At 36.9% G+C, this 17,721-nt stretch overlaps 1 protein-coding gene across 1 annotated transcript in view; it reads left to right on the top strand.

The window, feature by feature from the left end:
* The window catches only part of HRASLS (HRAS-like suppressor), a 30,401-nt gene that overhangs the window by 3,047 nt on the left and 9,633 nt on the right, over positions 1-17,721 (top strand). The window contains exon 2 of the mRNA XM_011961227.1: positions 12,524-12,662. Within this exon, the coding sequence (XP_011816617.1) occupies positions 12,524-12,662 (139 nt within the window). The remainder of the gene's footprint in view (positions 1-12,523; positions 12,663-17,721) is intronic.

The following is a 17,721-nucleotide window of genomic DNA, read 5'->3' as shown; positions in this document are numbered from 1 at the left end:
AGTATTTTATAAACGTGTCTTTAATTGGTTCTGTGTTTTCTCATACTTATGAAGCATTACATTACACAATTTGCCTGAATGAAATTGGTAGATGTGGTCCATGTAAATCAACTTACCCAATCAGACAGGTTATAGATATTTGCCTAAAATCTGAGCCTGGGCACCTTGGAGATATTCTAACCTCGCCTGGAATCTCCCCAACAGGAAAGGTGCAGGGATTCTGGAGCAAGGTTCCACTTCACATTACCTTCTGGTTTTGCATGTGAATGCTTAAAAACTTCCTGTGGTGTTATATGAAATATGTATTTGTGTGCTTTTGCAGCTGCTCCATCTAATAGTATTTGAGAAGGGGAAAAAAATGAAATGTTGCCTAGTAGAAATTCCTTTGGTTAATCATGTTAATCAATAGTATAAAAAAGAGCATGAACTCTTGAATAAAAAGGGACACCTGAAATTGAATTCCAGTTGTGTCGCTTACTACCTGTGCAACTTTAGGTCTGGCACTTAACTCATCTGAGTTTCAGTTTCCTCATCTGCAAAATGATCACCACAATAATCAGCTCACAGTTGTTGACAGTCTAACAGAACAACCTGTCGCCACTAGAATCCCACATGTTGGCCTTTTATAGCCACATCCACGTCCCTCCCACTGCCTCCTCCACTTCCTTAACTCAGCAACCACTGTATGTTCACTATATTTTTAAATAGTTGTGTCATTTCAAGAACGTTGTAAAAATGGAATCATATAGTAAATGACCTTTTAGCATTGTGTGTTTTTATTTTTTCCACTGAGTATAATTCTCTAGAGGTACATTCGGTTGTCGCATATGTCAATAGTTTTTTCCTTTATTCCTAAGTAGTGTTCCATGGTAGGCCTATGTGCGGTTTTTTTTTAACCACCCTTTGAAGGGTGTTTAATGGAGTATGATGAATAAAGCTGCTATAAGCTTTTGTGTGCAGGTTTTTGGGTAGATATAAGTCTTCATTGTCTTTATTCTCAGGGATAAATGCCTAGAAGTACAATTGATGGATTATATAGTAGTTACAAGCTAAACTTTTAAAGAAGTTGCCAGACTGCTTCCAGAGTAGCTACACCATTTTACATTCCCACCAGCAGTGAATGAACGATCCGGTTAATGACAATGATGACTCTGCATCATTGTCAACATTTGATGTTGTCACTGTTTTTTCTTTTAGCTATTCTGATAGATGTGTAATGATATCTTATTTTGTTTTTTTTTAATTGACAGTGATGCATATTTATGGGGTACAATGTGATCTTTTAATCTATCCATACATTATAGAAATAATGTATTAGTTCATTTTCTGTTATAACAGATTTATAACAGAATGCCCAAAGCTAAGCAATTTATAAAGAAAATTAATGTATTTCTTATAGTCATGGAGGCTGAAAAATCCAAGGTCAAAGGACCACTTCTTGTGAGAGCCTTCTTGTTGGTGGAGACTCTGCAGAGTCCCGAGGTGGTATAGAGTATCACATGACAAGGGGGCTGAGTGTGCTACCTTGCTAGCTTAGGTCTCTCTTCCTGTAATAAAGCCACTAGTTCCCCTCCCATGATAACCCTTTAATCCATGAATGCCTTAATCCCATAATCCATGAATAGATGAATCCATTCATGAGGACAGAGCTCTCCTGATCCAATCACCTCTTCAAGGCTCGCCCCACTTCTCAATACTACCACATTAGGCGTTCAGTTTCAACATGCATTTTGGAGGAGACAAACATTCAAACCATAGCAGATATACATCATCTCACCAATTTATTATTTTTTGTGGTGGTAAGAATGTTAAAAATCTGTTTTAACAGTCTTGAGGTGTGCAATACATTATTATGCGTGGTAAACATGCAGTGCAATAAATCACTAAAACTTACTTCTTCAGTCTAACTGACACTTTTTACCCTTTGATCCACTTCTTCTCTTTCCTCATTTTTCTCTCTTCCCTCTAGCCTCTGGTAATGACCTCTCTACTCTGTTTCTATGAGGTCAGCGTTTTTAGATTTCACATGTAAGTGAGATCATACTGTATTTCTCTTATGTTTCTGACTTTCACTTAGGACAATGTTCCTCAGTTCCATCCATGTTGTTACTAATGACAGAATTTCCTTTTTTTAAAAGACTGTATAGTTGTTTCATTGTGTGTATGTACCACATTTTTAATCCGTTTATCCATTAATAGACACTTAGGTTGCCTGTGTATCTTGACTATTATGAACAATGCTAAAATAAACATGGGGGTGCAGCTATCTCTTCAACGTATTATCTCTTCAACATAGCTATCTCTTCAGTTCATTTGGATATATACCCAGAAGGAGGATTTCTGGATCATATGGTAATTCTACTTTTAGTTTTTTAGGAAACTTCCATACTGTTGTTTCAAAATGGCTAAACTAATTTACATTCCCACCAGCGATGTACAAGGGTTTCCTTTTCTCTGCGTCCTCACCAACACTTGTTATCTTTCATCATTTTGGTAATAGCCATTCTAACAAGCATGAGGTGATACCAGATTGTGGCTTTAATTTGCGTTTCCCTGATGGTTAGAGATGTTGAGCATTTTTTTTGAGCATCTATATTTTGGCTATTTGTGTCTCTTCATTTGTAAAATGTCTGTTCAGATACTTTGCCCAGTTTTTAATTGACTTTTTCTTGCTATTGAGTTATATGAATTCCTTATATATTTTTCATATTAGCCCCTTATCAAATGTGCAGTTTGCAAATGTTTTCTCTAAATTCATGTGCAAGGAGAATCCTAATGTCATCAACAAACAGAGAAATACACTTCTTCCATTCCTGTAAGAATGCCTTTTATTTCTTCCTCTTGCCTAATTGCTCTAGCTAGGACTTCCAGACTATGTTGAATAGCTGTGAGAGTGGGAATCATTGTTGTCTTTCTAATCTTACAGGAAAAGCTTTCGAACTTTTTACCATTGAGCATGATGGTGTCTGTGGGCTTGTCATACATGGCCTTTGTTGTGTTAAGGTACATTCTTCCTATGCCTGTTTTTTGAGAGTTTTGTAGTATGAATGGGTGTTGAATTTTGTCAGGTGTTTTTTCTGCATCTATTGAGATACTTGTGTGGTTTTTGTCCTTCATTTTGTTAATATGGTATATTTATTTATGTATTTATTTGTTTATTTTTGAGACAGAGTCTCACTCTGTCACCCAGACTGGGGTGCAGTGGTGTGATCTTGGCTCACTGCAACCTCCACCCTCACCGAGCTCAAGCTATCCTCTCACGTCAGCCTCTCAAGTAGTTAGGACCACAGGCACATGCCACCATGTTAGCTTTTGGTATTTTTATAGAGATGGGGTTTAGCCATGTTGCCTAGGCTGATCTGGAACTCCTGGGCTCAAGATATCCATCTGCCTCAGCCTCCCAGAGTGCTGGGATCACAAGCGTGAGCCACAGTGCCTGGCCCATATTTGTTGATTTATATATGTTCAACCATCCTTGCATCCCAGGGGTAAGTCCCACTTGATTATGGTGAGTGATCTTTCAAATTTACTGTTGAATGCAGTTTGCTAGTATTTTGTTAAAGATCTTTGCGTTTTTGTTCATAAGGGATATTGGCCTGTAGTTTTCTTGCGGTGTTCTTGTCTGGCTTTGGTGTCAGGGTAATACTGGCCTCATAAAATAAGCTCTGAGGTAGTCCCTCCTTTATAATTTTTTGGAAAAGCTTAAGAAGGATTGGTATTTCTTCTTGAATGTTTAAAGGGATTCACCTGTGAAGCCATCAGGTCCTGGGCTTTCCTTTGGTGGGAGATTGGTTACTACAATTCAATCTCCTTATTTATTATTGGTCTACTCAGATACTTTGTTTCTTCCTGATTCAGTCTTGGGTTGCATGTTTCTAGGAATTCATCCATTTCTTCTATATTGTCCAATTTGTTGGTGTATAGCTGTTCATTGTAGTCTTTTATGATCCCTTGTATTTCTGGGATATTGAAAGGAGTTAGTCAGCTTGCTTTAGGCAGACAGTAAGTAAAGGATCCCCAGAGAACCTCTGATCCACCCCACAAGTGCTTACACCTGATGTTTTGTGCAGATGAGGGAACTTGCACAGGGGACTTGCCTAAACATGCCCACAGAAGACTAAGGGCCTGCATGCACACTAGAGGAATATGTGGAGCCACCAGAAATTCACGCCTTATACAGATAGGGAACTCAGCCTCATCAGGTTATATATAAAGCCCTTGTATTCAGCTGTGAGGGGGCAATGACCAACCTGCTTTCAGGACCCCTCTCTCTGCTGAGAACTTTCCTTTTGCTTAATAAATTCTAATCCAGTCACTCTTCAAGTGTCTGCATACCTAATTATTCTGGTCATGAGACAAGAGCCCAGACCTAGCTGAGCTAAGGAGTAAAAAATCCTGCATCAATATCAGTTGTCTCCTCTTTCATTTTGGATTTTGTTGGGGTTTTTCCCTCTTTCTTTGTCTCAAGATATTTTTAAATTTTCCTTTTAATTTTTTGTTTGACTCATTGGTTGTTCAGGGGCATGTTATTTAATTTCCACATATTTGTGAGTTTTCCAAGATTCCTCCTGTTATTGATTTATAGGTTTGTGCCATTGTGGTCAGAAGAAATACTTGATAGGATTTCAGTCTTCTTAAATTTGTTGAGATTTGCTTTGTGATCTAACAATATGATCTCTCCTGGAGAACACTCCATGTCAATTGAGAAAAATGTATATTCAATTGTTGTTACATGAAATTTTCTGTAAATATTTGTCAGGTCCATTTGGCTTAAAGTATAGTTCAAGTTCAATATTTCCTTGTTGATTTTTGGCCTAGATCTATCCAATGTTGAAAATGGGACGTTATTGTATTACAGTCCATGTCTCTCATCAGATCTATTAATACTTTATATATTTAAGTGATTTGATATTGGGTGTATATATATTTATAATTGTTATTTTTCTTTATGAATTGACCCCTTCATGTTTAGATAATAACTTTTCATATCTTTCTGCAGTTTTCACTTGCAGTCTATTTTGTCTGATAGAAGTATAGCTACTCCCACTTTGTGTTGGTTTCCTTCTGTGTGGAGTATCTTTTTTCATCTCTTCATTGTCAGCTATGTGTGTTGTTAAAGGTTGAGAGAGGTGAAGTTAATCTATTGTAGGCAGCATATAGTTGGGTCTTTTTTTTAATCCATTGAACCATTCAATATGTTTTGACTGGAGAATTTAATACACTTACATTCAAAGTAATTATTGGTAGGTAAGAACTTACTGTTGCTGTTTTGTTGTTTTCTGGTTAATTTGTAGATCTTTTGTTTTCTGTTTTCCGCTCTTGCTTGCTTCCTTTGCAATTTAATGATTTTTTGTAGTGGTATGCTTTGAATTCATTTTTATCTTTTGTGTATCTACTAAGAATTTTTCCTTTGTGGTTACTAGGAGACTTACATAAAACGTCTTATACTAATAACATGCTATTTTAAGCTTATAATTACTTAACTTTGATCACTTGTACAAACTCTAAACTTTTACTATCCCCTCCAACAATTTATTTTTGTTGACACTTTTTAAAACAGTTTTTGTCATGTCCGTTAGCAAAGTATGGTTGCTATATGTGTTTTGAATAGGTTTTCTTCTTTTAACCTTTATATTAGAGATGTAATTTATTTTCATGCTACCATTACAGTATGAGTGTTCAGTATTTGACTATATACTAACTTTTACCAGTAAGTTTTTATTTTTATATATTTCCATGTTGCTACTTAGTGATGTTTTCCCTCAATGTGAAGTACCCCTTTTAGTATTTCTTGTAAGGCAAGTCTAGTTATGATAAATTCCTTCAGCTTTTGTTTGTCTGAGGAAGTGTTTTTTAAAGTTCCCCTTCCTCTCTTCCTTTTTGAAGGACAGGATTGCTGAGTATAGTGTTCTTGGTTGGCAGAGTTTTTTTTTTTTTTTTTTTTTTTTTTTTTGTCTTTTAGCCCTTTGACTATATCTTATTCCTTTCTACCCTGCAGGGTTTCTGTTGAAAGATCTGATGGGGGTCCACTTTTATGTAACAAGTTGCTTTTCCCTTAAAGCTTTCCTATCTTCTCTTTGTCTTTAACTTTCCACAATTTGATTATTATGTATCTTGATGTGGTTTGCTTTGGGTTCATCCTACTAGGTGTTTGTCAAGCTTCCGGATTTCTGTTTCCTTCCCCACACTTACGAAGGTTTTTGCAATTGCAGTAGATTCTCATTTAATGTTCATAGGCTCTTGGAAACTGCAACTTTAAGCAAAATGATTTATAGCAGGTTTTTGAATAACATCATTTTATTCGATGTCATTTCATTATGTTGATGAGAAAAAATTCCTTTCATTATATGTTGTTTTGCTTTAAGTCACAGTTTCCAAGGACCTATCAATGACATTAAATGAGGACTTTCTATATTTCTTTGAATATATTTTCTGTCCTTTTCTCTCTTCCCTTTCTTGTACAACAATAATTCATGTATCCTGTTTAATGCTGTCCACTAAGGCTATTAGACTGTTTCACTCTTTTTCATTCTTTTTTCTTTTCAGTCCTCAAATTAGGATTTACCAATGACCTATATTCAAGTTTCCTAATTCTTACTTCTGCTTGATTTATTCTACCGTTGAACCTCCTTATTGGATTTTTCAGTTCAGTTGTATTATTCAGTTTGATGGTTTGTTTGGTACTTTTTAATATTTTCTGTCTCATTGTTGAAGTTCTCAGTTTTTGCATGTATTGTTTTCCCTACCTTAGTAAGCATTGTTATGACTGCCCTTTTGAATTCCCTGTCAGATAAATCACGTATTTACATTTCATTAGAGTCACTTTCTGGAGATTTAATTTATCTTATTCTTTTATTTGTAACATGTTTCTATGTTTCTTTATTTTCCTCCATTCCCTATGTTGTTTTCTGCACATTAGATAAAAGAACCACCTTTCTCAGTCTTGCTAGACTGGTCTTGTGTAGATGTTCCTTTCCAATCAGCCTCATCAAAGATTTTTAGAATCCACTAACTTGTTTTTGCTTGTAAAATCTGCTATTTTTTATTCTTAGTGTCCCCTCCCAACCCAAATTAAAGAGTTTCAAGTTATTGCCTTGAGAGAGGTGGGATAAAAGCCAGTCCCTTGAAATGCAGCTGGAAAGACTGCGGTGTTAGTTGTGTGTTCCAGTTTCTTTTTTCTTTGTAGAGAAGCTTAGAGCAGAATTAAATCTCCCATTCATTCCGCCCTGTACCAAGGAGAATGTCTGAGGCGGATGCCTTTATTCTTGATAGACTGCTCACATTGGAGGAGAGATTGCTGCTGAACATTTTCAAGTTAAAAAGCCACCTTTTTGTTCTTTGTTGTCTAGGAGACTCAAAAGTGAAGAACTCGTGCCAGCTCTCAGACTAGAAGCCTGTCTCTTGGGTGAAGGCTATAAAAGTTAGAGCACTCCATGTGTACAGAAACTACTTCCAGAGAAAGTCTACAGGTCTGGATTTCTTGCTGGCACAAGTCAGAGAAAAAGGTGTAGGGGAAGTAACCACTCTCCCATTGGAACAAGCAGACCTCTCACACCCTCCTGGCAGGGAGAAACTTCTGGTCTAGTGTTATTACTAAAACAAGCCGTAGAAGAAGGTGCAAGGAGTGCCCACTTTCCCTTTCAGACATGAAGCAGCAGCCCCCCTGCTCCCCTCCCCCACCTCTTTCCAATTGGAGATTAAAGAAGTTTATTTCCAGAGCAAGTCAGGGGAAAAGATGTGGGAGTTCCATCCCTCCCGTTCTTGCTGGCAGAGGTCTCCAGTTTCTTTCAACAGAGAGATCGCTGGGCTGGATTGTTGCTGGAGCAAGCAGGGGAAAGAAGTGCAACAAGTGCCTATCTCCTGTTCAAGCAAGAAGTCTCAGACCTTTCTTGCAGGGAGAGGCTTCTAGTCTGGAGTTATCACAGAAGCAAGCCAGGGGAAAAGATACAGGAATGCCCTTTTTCCTTCTCAGGCATGGAGAGATCCCCCAGCTTCACTTTCACGAGAGATTGCAGAAATTTATCTCAGGAACAAACCAGGCAAGAAAGCATGTTCTTGCTGGCAGAGACCTCCAACCTCTTTCCCTTCAGAAATTGTAGGGCTGGAATTGTCACTAGAACAAACTAATGAAGATGGTGGGAATATTGTCCTTGTTTAGGCTTGAAGAGGTGTATTCTTTATTTGCTGTATACTGGCGTATTAGAGACCAGTACCACATTGAACTCCTGTAAAAGAATGTAGCCAAATCCTTTGCAGGGAGAGATTGGAAGCTGGGCTGATCCTGGGCACTACAGCAGCTGACAGAGCTTTCAAGCTTTGAAACCTCCCTTTGTTTTTTGTGCTTGAGGGAAATCCTCCAATGCCTTTTTCCTACTATTTCTCAGACACAGTGATTTAAGAGCCAAACCTTCTGAAAGGGATGGTAAAAGTTGAACATTAGGTGTATGGCACAAGCCCCTTACTCCTTGGGACCATGCTAGGAGTTGGGATTCCTTTCCTGATTATAAGACTCTGTGCGTAGGGTGGGGTTTGTGCATGAGTGTGTCTCCACTTTTCCTACCAATTTTGATGTGGATATTTTCTTCTTTGTCTAGTGTGTAGGCGTCTTTCAGCTGGATTCTGCCTTTCTTTTGGAGAGAATTGATCTGTGTGTAGGTGTTTCCTTAGTGTGTTTGTGGGAGAAAGGATAGTCAGGGAGCCTCCTATTAACACCATTTTGCTGAGGTCCCCTTATTGTAGTTTTAATTTGCATTTTCCTAATGACTAATGGCTTTCTTGACATCTATGTATTTTCTTTCATGAAATTAGTCTGTTTGCATTACTATAAAGGAATATTTGAGACTGGGTAATTTATAAGGAAATGAGAGTTAATTGACTTACAGCTCCACAGGGTGTACAGGATGCATGGTGCTGGTATCTGCGGCTGGTGAGGGCCTCGGGAAGCTTACAATCATGGTGGAAGGCAATGGGGGACCTGGTGTATTCATGGTGAGAATGGGAGCAAGGGGCGGTGGGAGGTACCACACTCTTTTTAAACAACCAGATCTCTTGTGAACTCATCACCAAGGGGTTGGCAGTAGCCATTCATGAGGGATCCACTCCCATGATCCAGATGCCTCCCACCAGACCCCACCTCCAACACTGGGGATTACATTCCAGCATGAGATTTGGCAGAAATAAATATCCAAACCATATAACCTACATTTTAATTGTATTGTTTGCTTTTTTATTGTTGAGTTTGGGGAGTCCTTTATATGTTCTAGATATTAGTTCTTTCACAGATATGTGGTTTGCAAATATTTTCACCCACTCTGTAGTCTGTCTCTTCATCTTAACAGGATCTTTTATAGTACAAAAGTTTTTAATCCTAAGGACAATCAATTTACCAATTTTTCCTGGTAAGGATCATACTTTTGGTATCAAGTCTGGGAACTCTTTGTCTACCCTAGACCCTAAAAATTTTTCTCCTATGTTTTTCTCTGTATTTTATAGTTTTACGTTTAAGTCTGTTATCCATTTTGAAATAATTTTTGTGTGAGGTATGAAACTTAGGTCAAGGTTTGTTTGTTTGTTTGCCTATGGATGTCTAATTGTTTCAGCATCAATTGCCAAAAATCTTTTATATAATAGTGTATGACCTTGACCAGTTAAACTACCTGCCTGGTTTTGTTTTCTTTGTCTAAAAATGAGGAGATTGGACTAGTACTAGATGGGTATCATTTAAGCTGCATTCCTGGAAGTTCTGGGGTCTCAGGAGTCCTCAACAGGAGCAGCAATGTGGGAGAGTGGTGAGTAGGGCTCTCATGCTGTCCCTGATTTCATTCAGGGCAGTGCTGCTTTTTAGGCTTTATATTTTTATGCTTCTATTTGATACGTGTTTTGACATGGTACCCACTGCTATAAACAAGTTTGGAGACCATTAGATTAGATAATATCTGAAGTACCTTTCTGTAGTCCATTGCTATGATTCTAAGTGTTCAGTATCATAACTCACTTTTTACCTTGCATATTAGCCTTCAGATTCCTCTATTAGTTTCTTGAGGGATTACTCTTATGAAATCTTATTTCTCTTTATAAATATGATAGACTTTATGAAATCGATTAACTTAACAGTTTATGAATCAATTTATATGTCAGAAATTGAAAATTTGTTAAATATATTAGAATTTTACAGTTGAATCGTTTATTTCACAGAATTATCATGCCTGGAAGAGAGCATAAGGAACTAAAATCCTACATTAACTGTGTACCAATCTCAACGTCTCTCATCATCCACCTGTTTAGCTCTTGCCAATTCACAGAGCATTTGCAACAGTTTTTTACCAGCTCCCAAAGGGTTACTTGCAAAAGCTTTTTACCAGCTCCCTAAGGGTTACTTGCAAACAGCTTTTTGAGATAAACAAAATCAGGCTTATATGCTCATACCTGTTTTCAATATGAGGAAACAGACTCAGTTCCAGTGACCTGCCCAAACTTACAGAACTAACAAATGTCAAGTAGAAGACTAAGAGAAGAGCTCACATCATTAATACCTAGTCAAGTTATTTTCCTTCTGTGTTTTATATATTAGGGTTTCAGTGGGTATTTTCCAAAAGTTGGTATTTGCTACTTTATCTGTAAAGTGAGATTATAACATAACACACTCCAATAGTTGTGTATTTTTTCTTTTTTGCAGTTAGATAGGGTTGAGATAGTGCATTTGGAAAAATATTGCCCTAGAAAGTGCTCCCCATTCAAATGGTGGTTATTATTATATATACTCTGGCTGCATCTTGGAATCAGAGCAGGCAGCTTTGTGTGTTTGCTGATTCCTATTCACGGGAAATGTGTTTGTTTATATCACAGTGTATTATTTATTTTTCCTTGTAATATCCATGTGGCCAAATTACGAACTGCCGTATTAATAAGATGCAAACATATTTGAGAGGGTGGTTAGACTTAATGGTTTTCATAAAGTTGTTTTAATAGTTATTTTTCAACAGATGCACAGCTTACATTTGGCCACGTCTCTGTGACAGCGTGATGACTGAACTTTTCAACAGTTTTGTATGGCATACAAATTTGTATGGCATACAAATACTTGGGAAAACACCCTTCTAATATTAATTGTTATAAAAAAGACTTTTAGAGTGCCAGAAAAATGATAGCCTGTATTCCCAAGTCCTTAGTCTCTGCTATTATAATTATAATTTAGGTGATTTGGAAGTTTCTATTTCTGGCACTTGGATTTGTTTTGTAAATTAGCATATATATCTGCATTAGAGTGAAATGATGAGGAACACGCTGTTGTCAATTAGAGATTCAACATAGATATAGCATTTAAATCCTCCTTTGTTTGTTGATAGATGTACATAATCTCCTCTTGCTGAGTCATTCTACTTCTATTCCATACATAGAAAATAGAACCTTTCATAAGAATCAGCTGTGAGATACTTATGTGTTCTTTCTAAAAAGTATTGACTTAAAAAAAAATTGCCAAACTTAGAATTTGAAACATGTTCACCAATGTGATGAACTCCCCAGCTTTCCAAGTTGTCCTGCGTCTACTGTTGACCACCTAGCATGGCTTCTGGAATCAGTAAGTGAGGAATCTGACAATAAGCGGGGCAGGAAGGAGAGTCATGAAAATCTGTAGTGGCATTTATGATTGTTACAATGACGCAAAGGGCATTTACTGATATTTAGTGGGTGCAAGCCAGAGTACCTATACATGCTATACTACACAGTATAGTTTTAAACAAGAAAGAAATATTCCATGTCCTACATTAATTTGAACATCTGACTGGACATCCATCTGAGCCTGGAATCCAACTCTGCTTAAATGAAGTGACAGATAGGTTTTGTAATACATGGTATTTTTGCAGAGTTTTGTAATACATGCTGTTTTTGCAGAGTTTTAGTACCCTCAGAATGTTGAATGTTAGCATTCACCCATACCTGTGCTTCTTGATTTTACTATACTGCTGTATAAAAGGTTGAAAGACTTCTGATCTGATTTTATTGCTCCTGAATTCTGACTTTTTCATGCTAAATAAGTGTAAGCATATAAACCCTTTTTTATATCCTTAAGTATAGTCATAGACTGAACATTTACTTAGTAAACAGATATTATAAATTTACTTTCCGATTTCCCCTTTTTATCCTAAATAGACCATATTTTAATATTTAATCCTTGATGTTTTTAAAATCTGTGTAAGTTATATTATCCATGGATTTCTAGATTTAAAGAGAAAATTACAGAATGCTTGTTGTTGTAAAGGGGCTCTGAAATTGATTGGGATGAGAAGCATTACTATAGAAAATTAAGTAAAACAAGACAAATTATTTCTCTACTTGTCCCCTTGTGCGCAGATAATTCAGTGTTAGTATCATTCAAAGAAAAGGACAGGGTCGTGATTCTAAGTCTTTAATATGGAATGCAGTCTCAATAAATTCTGTATCATTCTGCTTTTATGGATGTCTTAAACCGATTTTCTTTTGGCAAGTTGTATTAGCTAGTTCTTCTTTGTGTTTATCATTGCAGATGGCGTTTAATGATTGCTTCAGTTTGAACTACCCTGGCAACCCCTGCCCAGGGGACTTGATCGAAGTGTTCCGTCCTGGCTATCAGCACTGGGCCCTGTACTTGGGTGACGGTTATGTTATCAACATAGCGCCTGTAGGTGAGGTTTATTTCCAGTGGCTCCTGGGAGCAGATTTTTAGTGTTCTTGTCACAGGAAGGAATCATGGGTGAAATAATAAACAAAACAAAATAGAAATAAAATATAGAAAGCAGATAAATCCAACTAATCTAGGTTTAGAGAAGGATATTCTGAAACCAAAGCAGTATTGAAGAAATCACAAAGGCCAGTTCACATTCAATTTTAAAGCCTCTGGATTTAAAAACTTACAATTAAAAAGTAAATAACCAGCTGGTAAAAATATTTGCCACAAACATGGCAAGGTTCAGTGTCTTTACATATCACACAAATAGGTTATTTCAATTCATTCAACACCTATTTATAGATCACCTAGTATGTTCTGAATGCTATTCTAAGTGCTGGGGGTATACAGACATCTCCTTGCAGGGCGGAGTTTACATTTTAGTAAGCAGGGACAGACCATGAGCAAGTTACACAAATGTTAAAATGGTGATAAGTGATACAGAAGAAATAAGAAGGTAGGATGGGAAGTGTTGAGGGCAGAAGGTGGTGGGTGGAGATGCTGTGATTTTAAATGAAGTGGTCAGGAAAATTTCTTAAGAAAGTGACATGTGAGGAAAAACATAAAAGAGGTAAAGAAACTGGTCAGATGCTATCTGTAGAAATAGTATCCGAGGTGAAGGGGACAGCAGACAGTAAAACCTCAACAAACAAATGGATAAAGAATTAGGAACAGTTTGTAAAAGAAGAGAAGCAAAAGCTAATACACTTTTTGAAAAAAATTCAACTTTCTGGCCTAGGAATTGTAAAATAAACCAATAAACTATTTCATGCCTATCTCATTAGCAAAGGTTAAAAAGTGATAACAAGCAGTGTTGATAAGAATATAGTGAAATGAACATAAAGGTATTGTTGATGGTAATATAAATTGATAAGGACTAGGACCTTAGACAGGTTCGTATTCTCTAACCCTGTAATTGTACTTCTAGGAATCTATTCTGGGGAAGTATTTAGAGATGTAGACAAGCATTTCTGTGTAAGGATATTCACTTCTGTGTCATTTATAATGGTTAAAGTAGACAATGGCATATGTTCGATAGGGGAATGATTAAATGAATTAAGATTTAGCCACATAATATTTGTTATCTAACATTCTTTACTGAGGAATCTTCATTGCTTCACGGAGGGAAACTGCAGAAAGAGCAGAGGTGGTGCTGGCCTCAGAGATGCCTACATCTAGGGGTTTAACCACTATTTAGACTCTCCATCACACATCTGCATTTTTTTTCTATATGTTCTCTTCATTTTCCCAGACTATGTCTCTTTAAAAAACTAAACTGATGACCATAAGCAGCTTTAGGTTCTGACTTTTAGGTTCTTTTGACCCAACACGAAAGAGCTAACTGTAACCACCTGTTACAGTTAAAGAATCATGGAGACAGACTCCAGTCGCTCCGCTGTGAGCCCCATGTTCATTGCTAGACTATCACTGTGCCCAAGAGAATGGAATACTGTGATTGGCTCAGACAGAGTTGTTTCCAGGAATAAATATGCAATGGTGGGATTTGGTGCTGGATAGATATAAATAACAGCATCTGTAACAGCTGTTAAAAGTCTTATATCTGGACATGTTTTATTACGGGGAAGATGGTCTTAATATGATATTTATTTGAAAAAGATTAACCACATGCTCAGTCATAAAGCAAGTCTCAATAAATTCAAAAGAACTGAAATCACACCAAGCACACTCTTGAACCACAGTGCAATAAAAACAGAAATGAATACAAAGAAGATTTCTCAAAACTACACAAAAACATGGAAATTAAACAGCTTGGTCCTCAATATCAATGTATGATGCTTAATATCTAGTGTCAACATGATTGGATTGAAGGATGCAAAGTATTGTTCCTGGGTGTGTCTGTGAGGGTGTTGCCAAAGGAGATGAACATTTGAGTCAGTGAACTGGGAGAGGCAGACCCACCCTCAGTCTGGGTGGGCATCGTCTAATCAGCTGCCAGTGAGGCTAGGATAAAAGCAGGCGAAGAACGTGGAAGAATTACACTGGCTAAGTCTTCTAGCCTCCATCTTTTTCCCATGCTTGATGCTTCCTGCCCTTGAACGTCTGACTCCAGGTTCTTCAGCTTTTGGACTCTTGGACCTACACCAGTGGTTTGCCAGGGGCTCTCGGGCCTTTGGCCACAGACTAAAGGCTTCACTATCGGCTTATCTACTTTTGAGGTTTTTGGACTTGGACTGACTTTCTTGCTCCACCCCTTGTAGACAGCCTATTGTGGGACTTCACCTGTGGTCGTGTGAGTCAATACTCCTTAATAAACTTCCTTTCATATATACATCTATCCTATTAGTCCTGCCCCTCTAGAGAACCATGAAGAATACAGGTGGAAAATGAAATGAGGGCAGAAATCAAAAAGTTCTTTGAAATTAATGAATATAGAGACACAGCTTACCAAAATCTTTGGGATGCACCTAAATCAGTGTTAAGAGGAAAGTTTATAGTGCTAAACACAGTCATTAAGAAGTTAGAAGGAACTCGGATTAACAGCCTAATATTGCACATAGTGGAACTAGGGAAAAACAAACAAACAAACAAAACAAACAAACAAAAAACAGACCAACCCCAAGCTAGCAGGACAAAATAAATCTAAAATTGGAGAAAAACTGAAAGAAATAGAGATGCAAAAATCCATACAAAATTAATGAAACAAAGAATTTGTTTTTTGAAAGGATAAATGAGATTGGTAGACTGCTATCTAGATTAACAAAGGAAAAAAGATCCAAAGAAGTGCAATCAGAAATGACAAAGATGACATTATAACCAGTCCTTCAGAAATACAAACGGTCCTTAGAGACTATTATGAACATCTCTATATATGTAAGTTAGAAAATTTAGAGGAAATGGACAAATTCTGAAACACACAACTTTTCAACATTGAGCCAGGAAAAAAGTTCCAAAATTGAATAAGTAACAATAACAAACCAACCAAAAAAAGCCCTGGAGCAGATGGATTCACAGCCAAATTCCAGGAGGTATACAAAGAACTGGTACCAATCCTACTGAAACTACTCCAAAAACTCAAGGAGGAAGGACTCCTTCCTGACTCATTCTATGAAACTAGCATCATCCTGAAACCAAAATCGGGAGAGATACACAAAAAAAGAAAACTTCAGGCCAATATTCCTGATGAACATAGATGCAAAAATCCTCGACAAAAGACTAGCAAACCAAATGTGGCAGCACATCAAACAGTTAATTCATAATCAAGTAGGCTTTATTCCTGAGACAGAAGATTGGTTCAGCATACACAAATCAATAAATATGATTCACCACATAAAATGAGTGAAAACCAAAAACCATATGATCATCTCAATAGATGCAGAAAAGCCTTTGATTAAATGCAACATCCCTTCATGATAAAAACCCTGAACAGAATTGGCATTGAAGGAACATACCTCAAAATAATGAATCATTTATGAGACACCCACAGCAAACATCAAACATACTGAATGGGCCATTCCCCTTTAGAACTGAAACAAAACAAGGGTGTTCACTCTGACTATTCCTGTTCAACATGGTATTGAAAGTGCTAGCCAGAGCAGTGAGGCAAAAGAAAGAAAGAAAAGGCATCCAAATAGGAAAAAAATAAGTCAAATTACCTCTTTTTGTTGAATATTTGATTCTGTACCTAGAAAGCCCTAAAGACTCCACCAGAAGCCTCCTGGAACTGATAAACAACTTCAGTAAAGTTTCAGGATACAGAATCAGTGTACAAAAATCAGTAGCATTTTAATACACCAATAACATTCTAGCTGAGAGCCAAATTAAAAACACAATTCCATTTACAGTAGCCACAAATAAATAAAATACCTAGGAATACATCTAACCAAGAAGGTGAAAGATCTCTACAAGGAGAACTACAAAACACTGCTAAAAGAAATCAGAGATGAGACAAATAAATGGAAAAGCATTCCATGCTCACGGAGTGGAAGAAATAATTTTAAAATGTTCATATTGCCCAAAGCAGTCTACGGATTCAATGCTATTTCTATCAAACTACCAATGCCATTCTTCACAGAATTCGAAAAAATATTCTAAAATTTATATGGAACCAAAAAAGAGCCCAAATAGCAAAAACTAAAAAAAGCTGGAGGCACATTACCCAACTTCAAACTCTACTAGAAGGCTATAGTAACCAAAACATCATGGTACTGGTACAAAAACAGACACACAGACCAAGGGAACAGAATAGAGAACCCAGGAATAAAGCCAAGCACCTAAAACCATCTGATGATCTTTGACGAATTCAACAAAAATAAGCAATGGGGAAAGGTCTTCCTATTCAATAAATGGTGCTGGAATAACTGGCTAGCCATATGCGGAAGAAAAAAACTGGACCCCTACCTTTTACTATGTGCAAAAATTTACTCAAGATGGAGTAAAAGTTTAAATGAAAAACTCCAACATGGCACATGTATACATACGTAACAAACCTGCACGTTGTGCACATGTACCCTAGAACTTAAAGTATAATAATAATTTTTAAAAAAAGAACTCAAACTATAGAAGTCCCAGAAGAAAACCTAGCAAACACACTTCTTGACATCAGCTTTGGCAAATAATTTATGTCTAAGTCTCCAAAATGAATTGCAACAAAAACAAACATTGACAAGTGGGACCTAAGTAAACAAAAGAGCTTCTGCCCAGCAAAAGAAATTGTCAACAGAATAAATGGTCTACAAAATGGGAGAAAATATTCATAAATTGTGCATCTGACAAAAGTCTAGTATCCAGAATTTACAAGGAATTTAATCAACATGTAAAAAATAATCTAATTAAAAAATGGCCAAAGACAGGAACAGACACTTCTGAAAAGACATTTAGGCAACCAACAGACCTGTGAAACAATGCTCATCATCACTAATCATCACAGAAATGCAAATCAAAACCGCAGTGAGATACCATCTCACGTCAGTCAGAAGGGTGATTATTAAAAAGTCAAAAAATAACAGATGCTGGTGATGCTGCAGAGAAAAGGGAATGTTTACACATTGTTGGTGGGA

Source organism: Colobus angolensis, unplaced genomic scaffold, assembly GCF_000951035.1.
Source record: "Colobus angolensis palliatus isolate OR3802 unplaced genomic scaffold, Cang.pa_1.0 Scaffold54, whole genome shotgun sequence".
NCBI classification, from domain to species: Eukaryota; Metazoa; Chordata; class Mammalia; order Primates; family Cercopithecidae; genus Colobus; species Colobus angolensis.
This window is presented reverse-complemented; position numbering and strand designations above follow the sequence as displayed.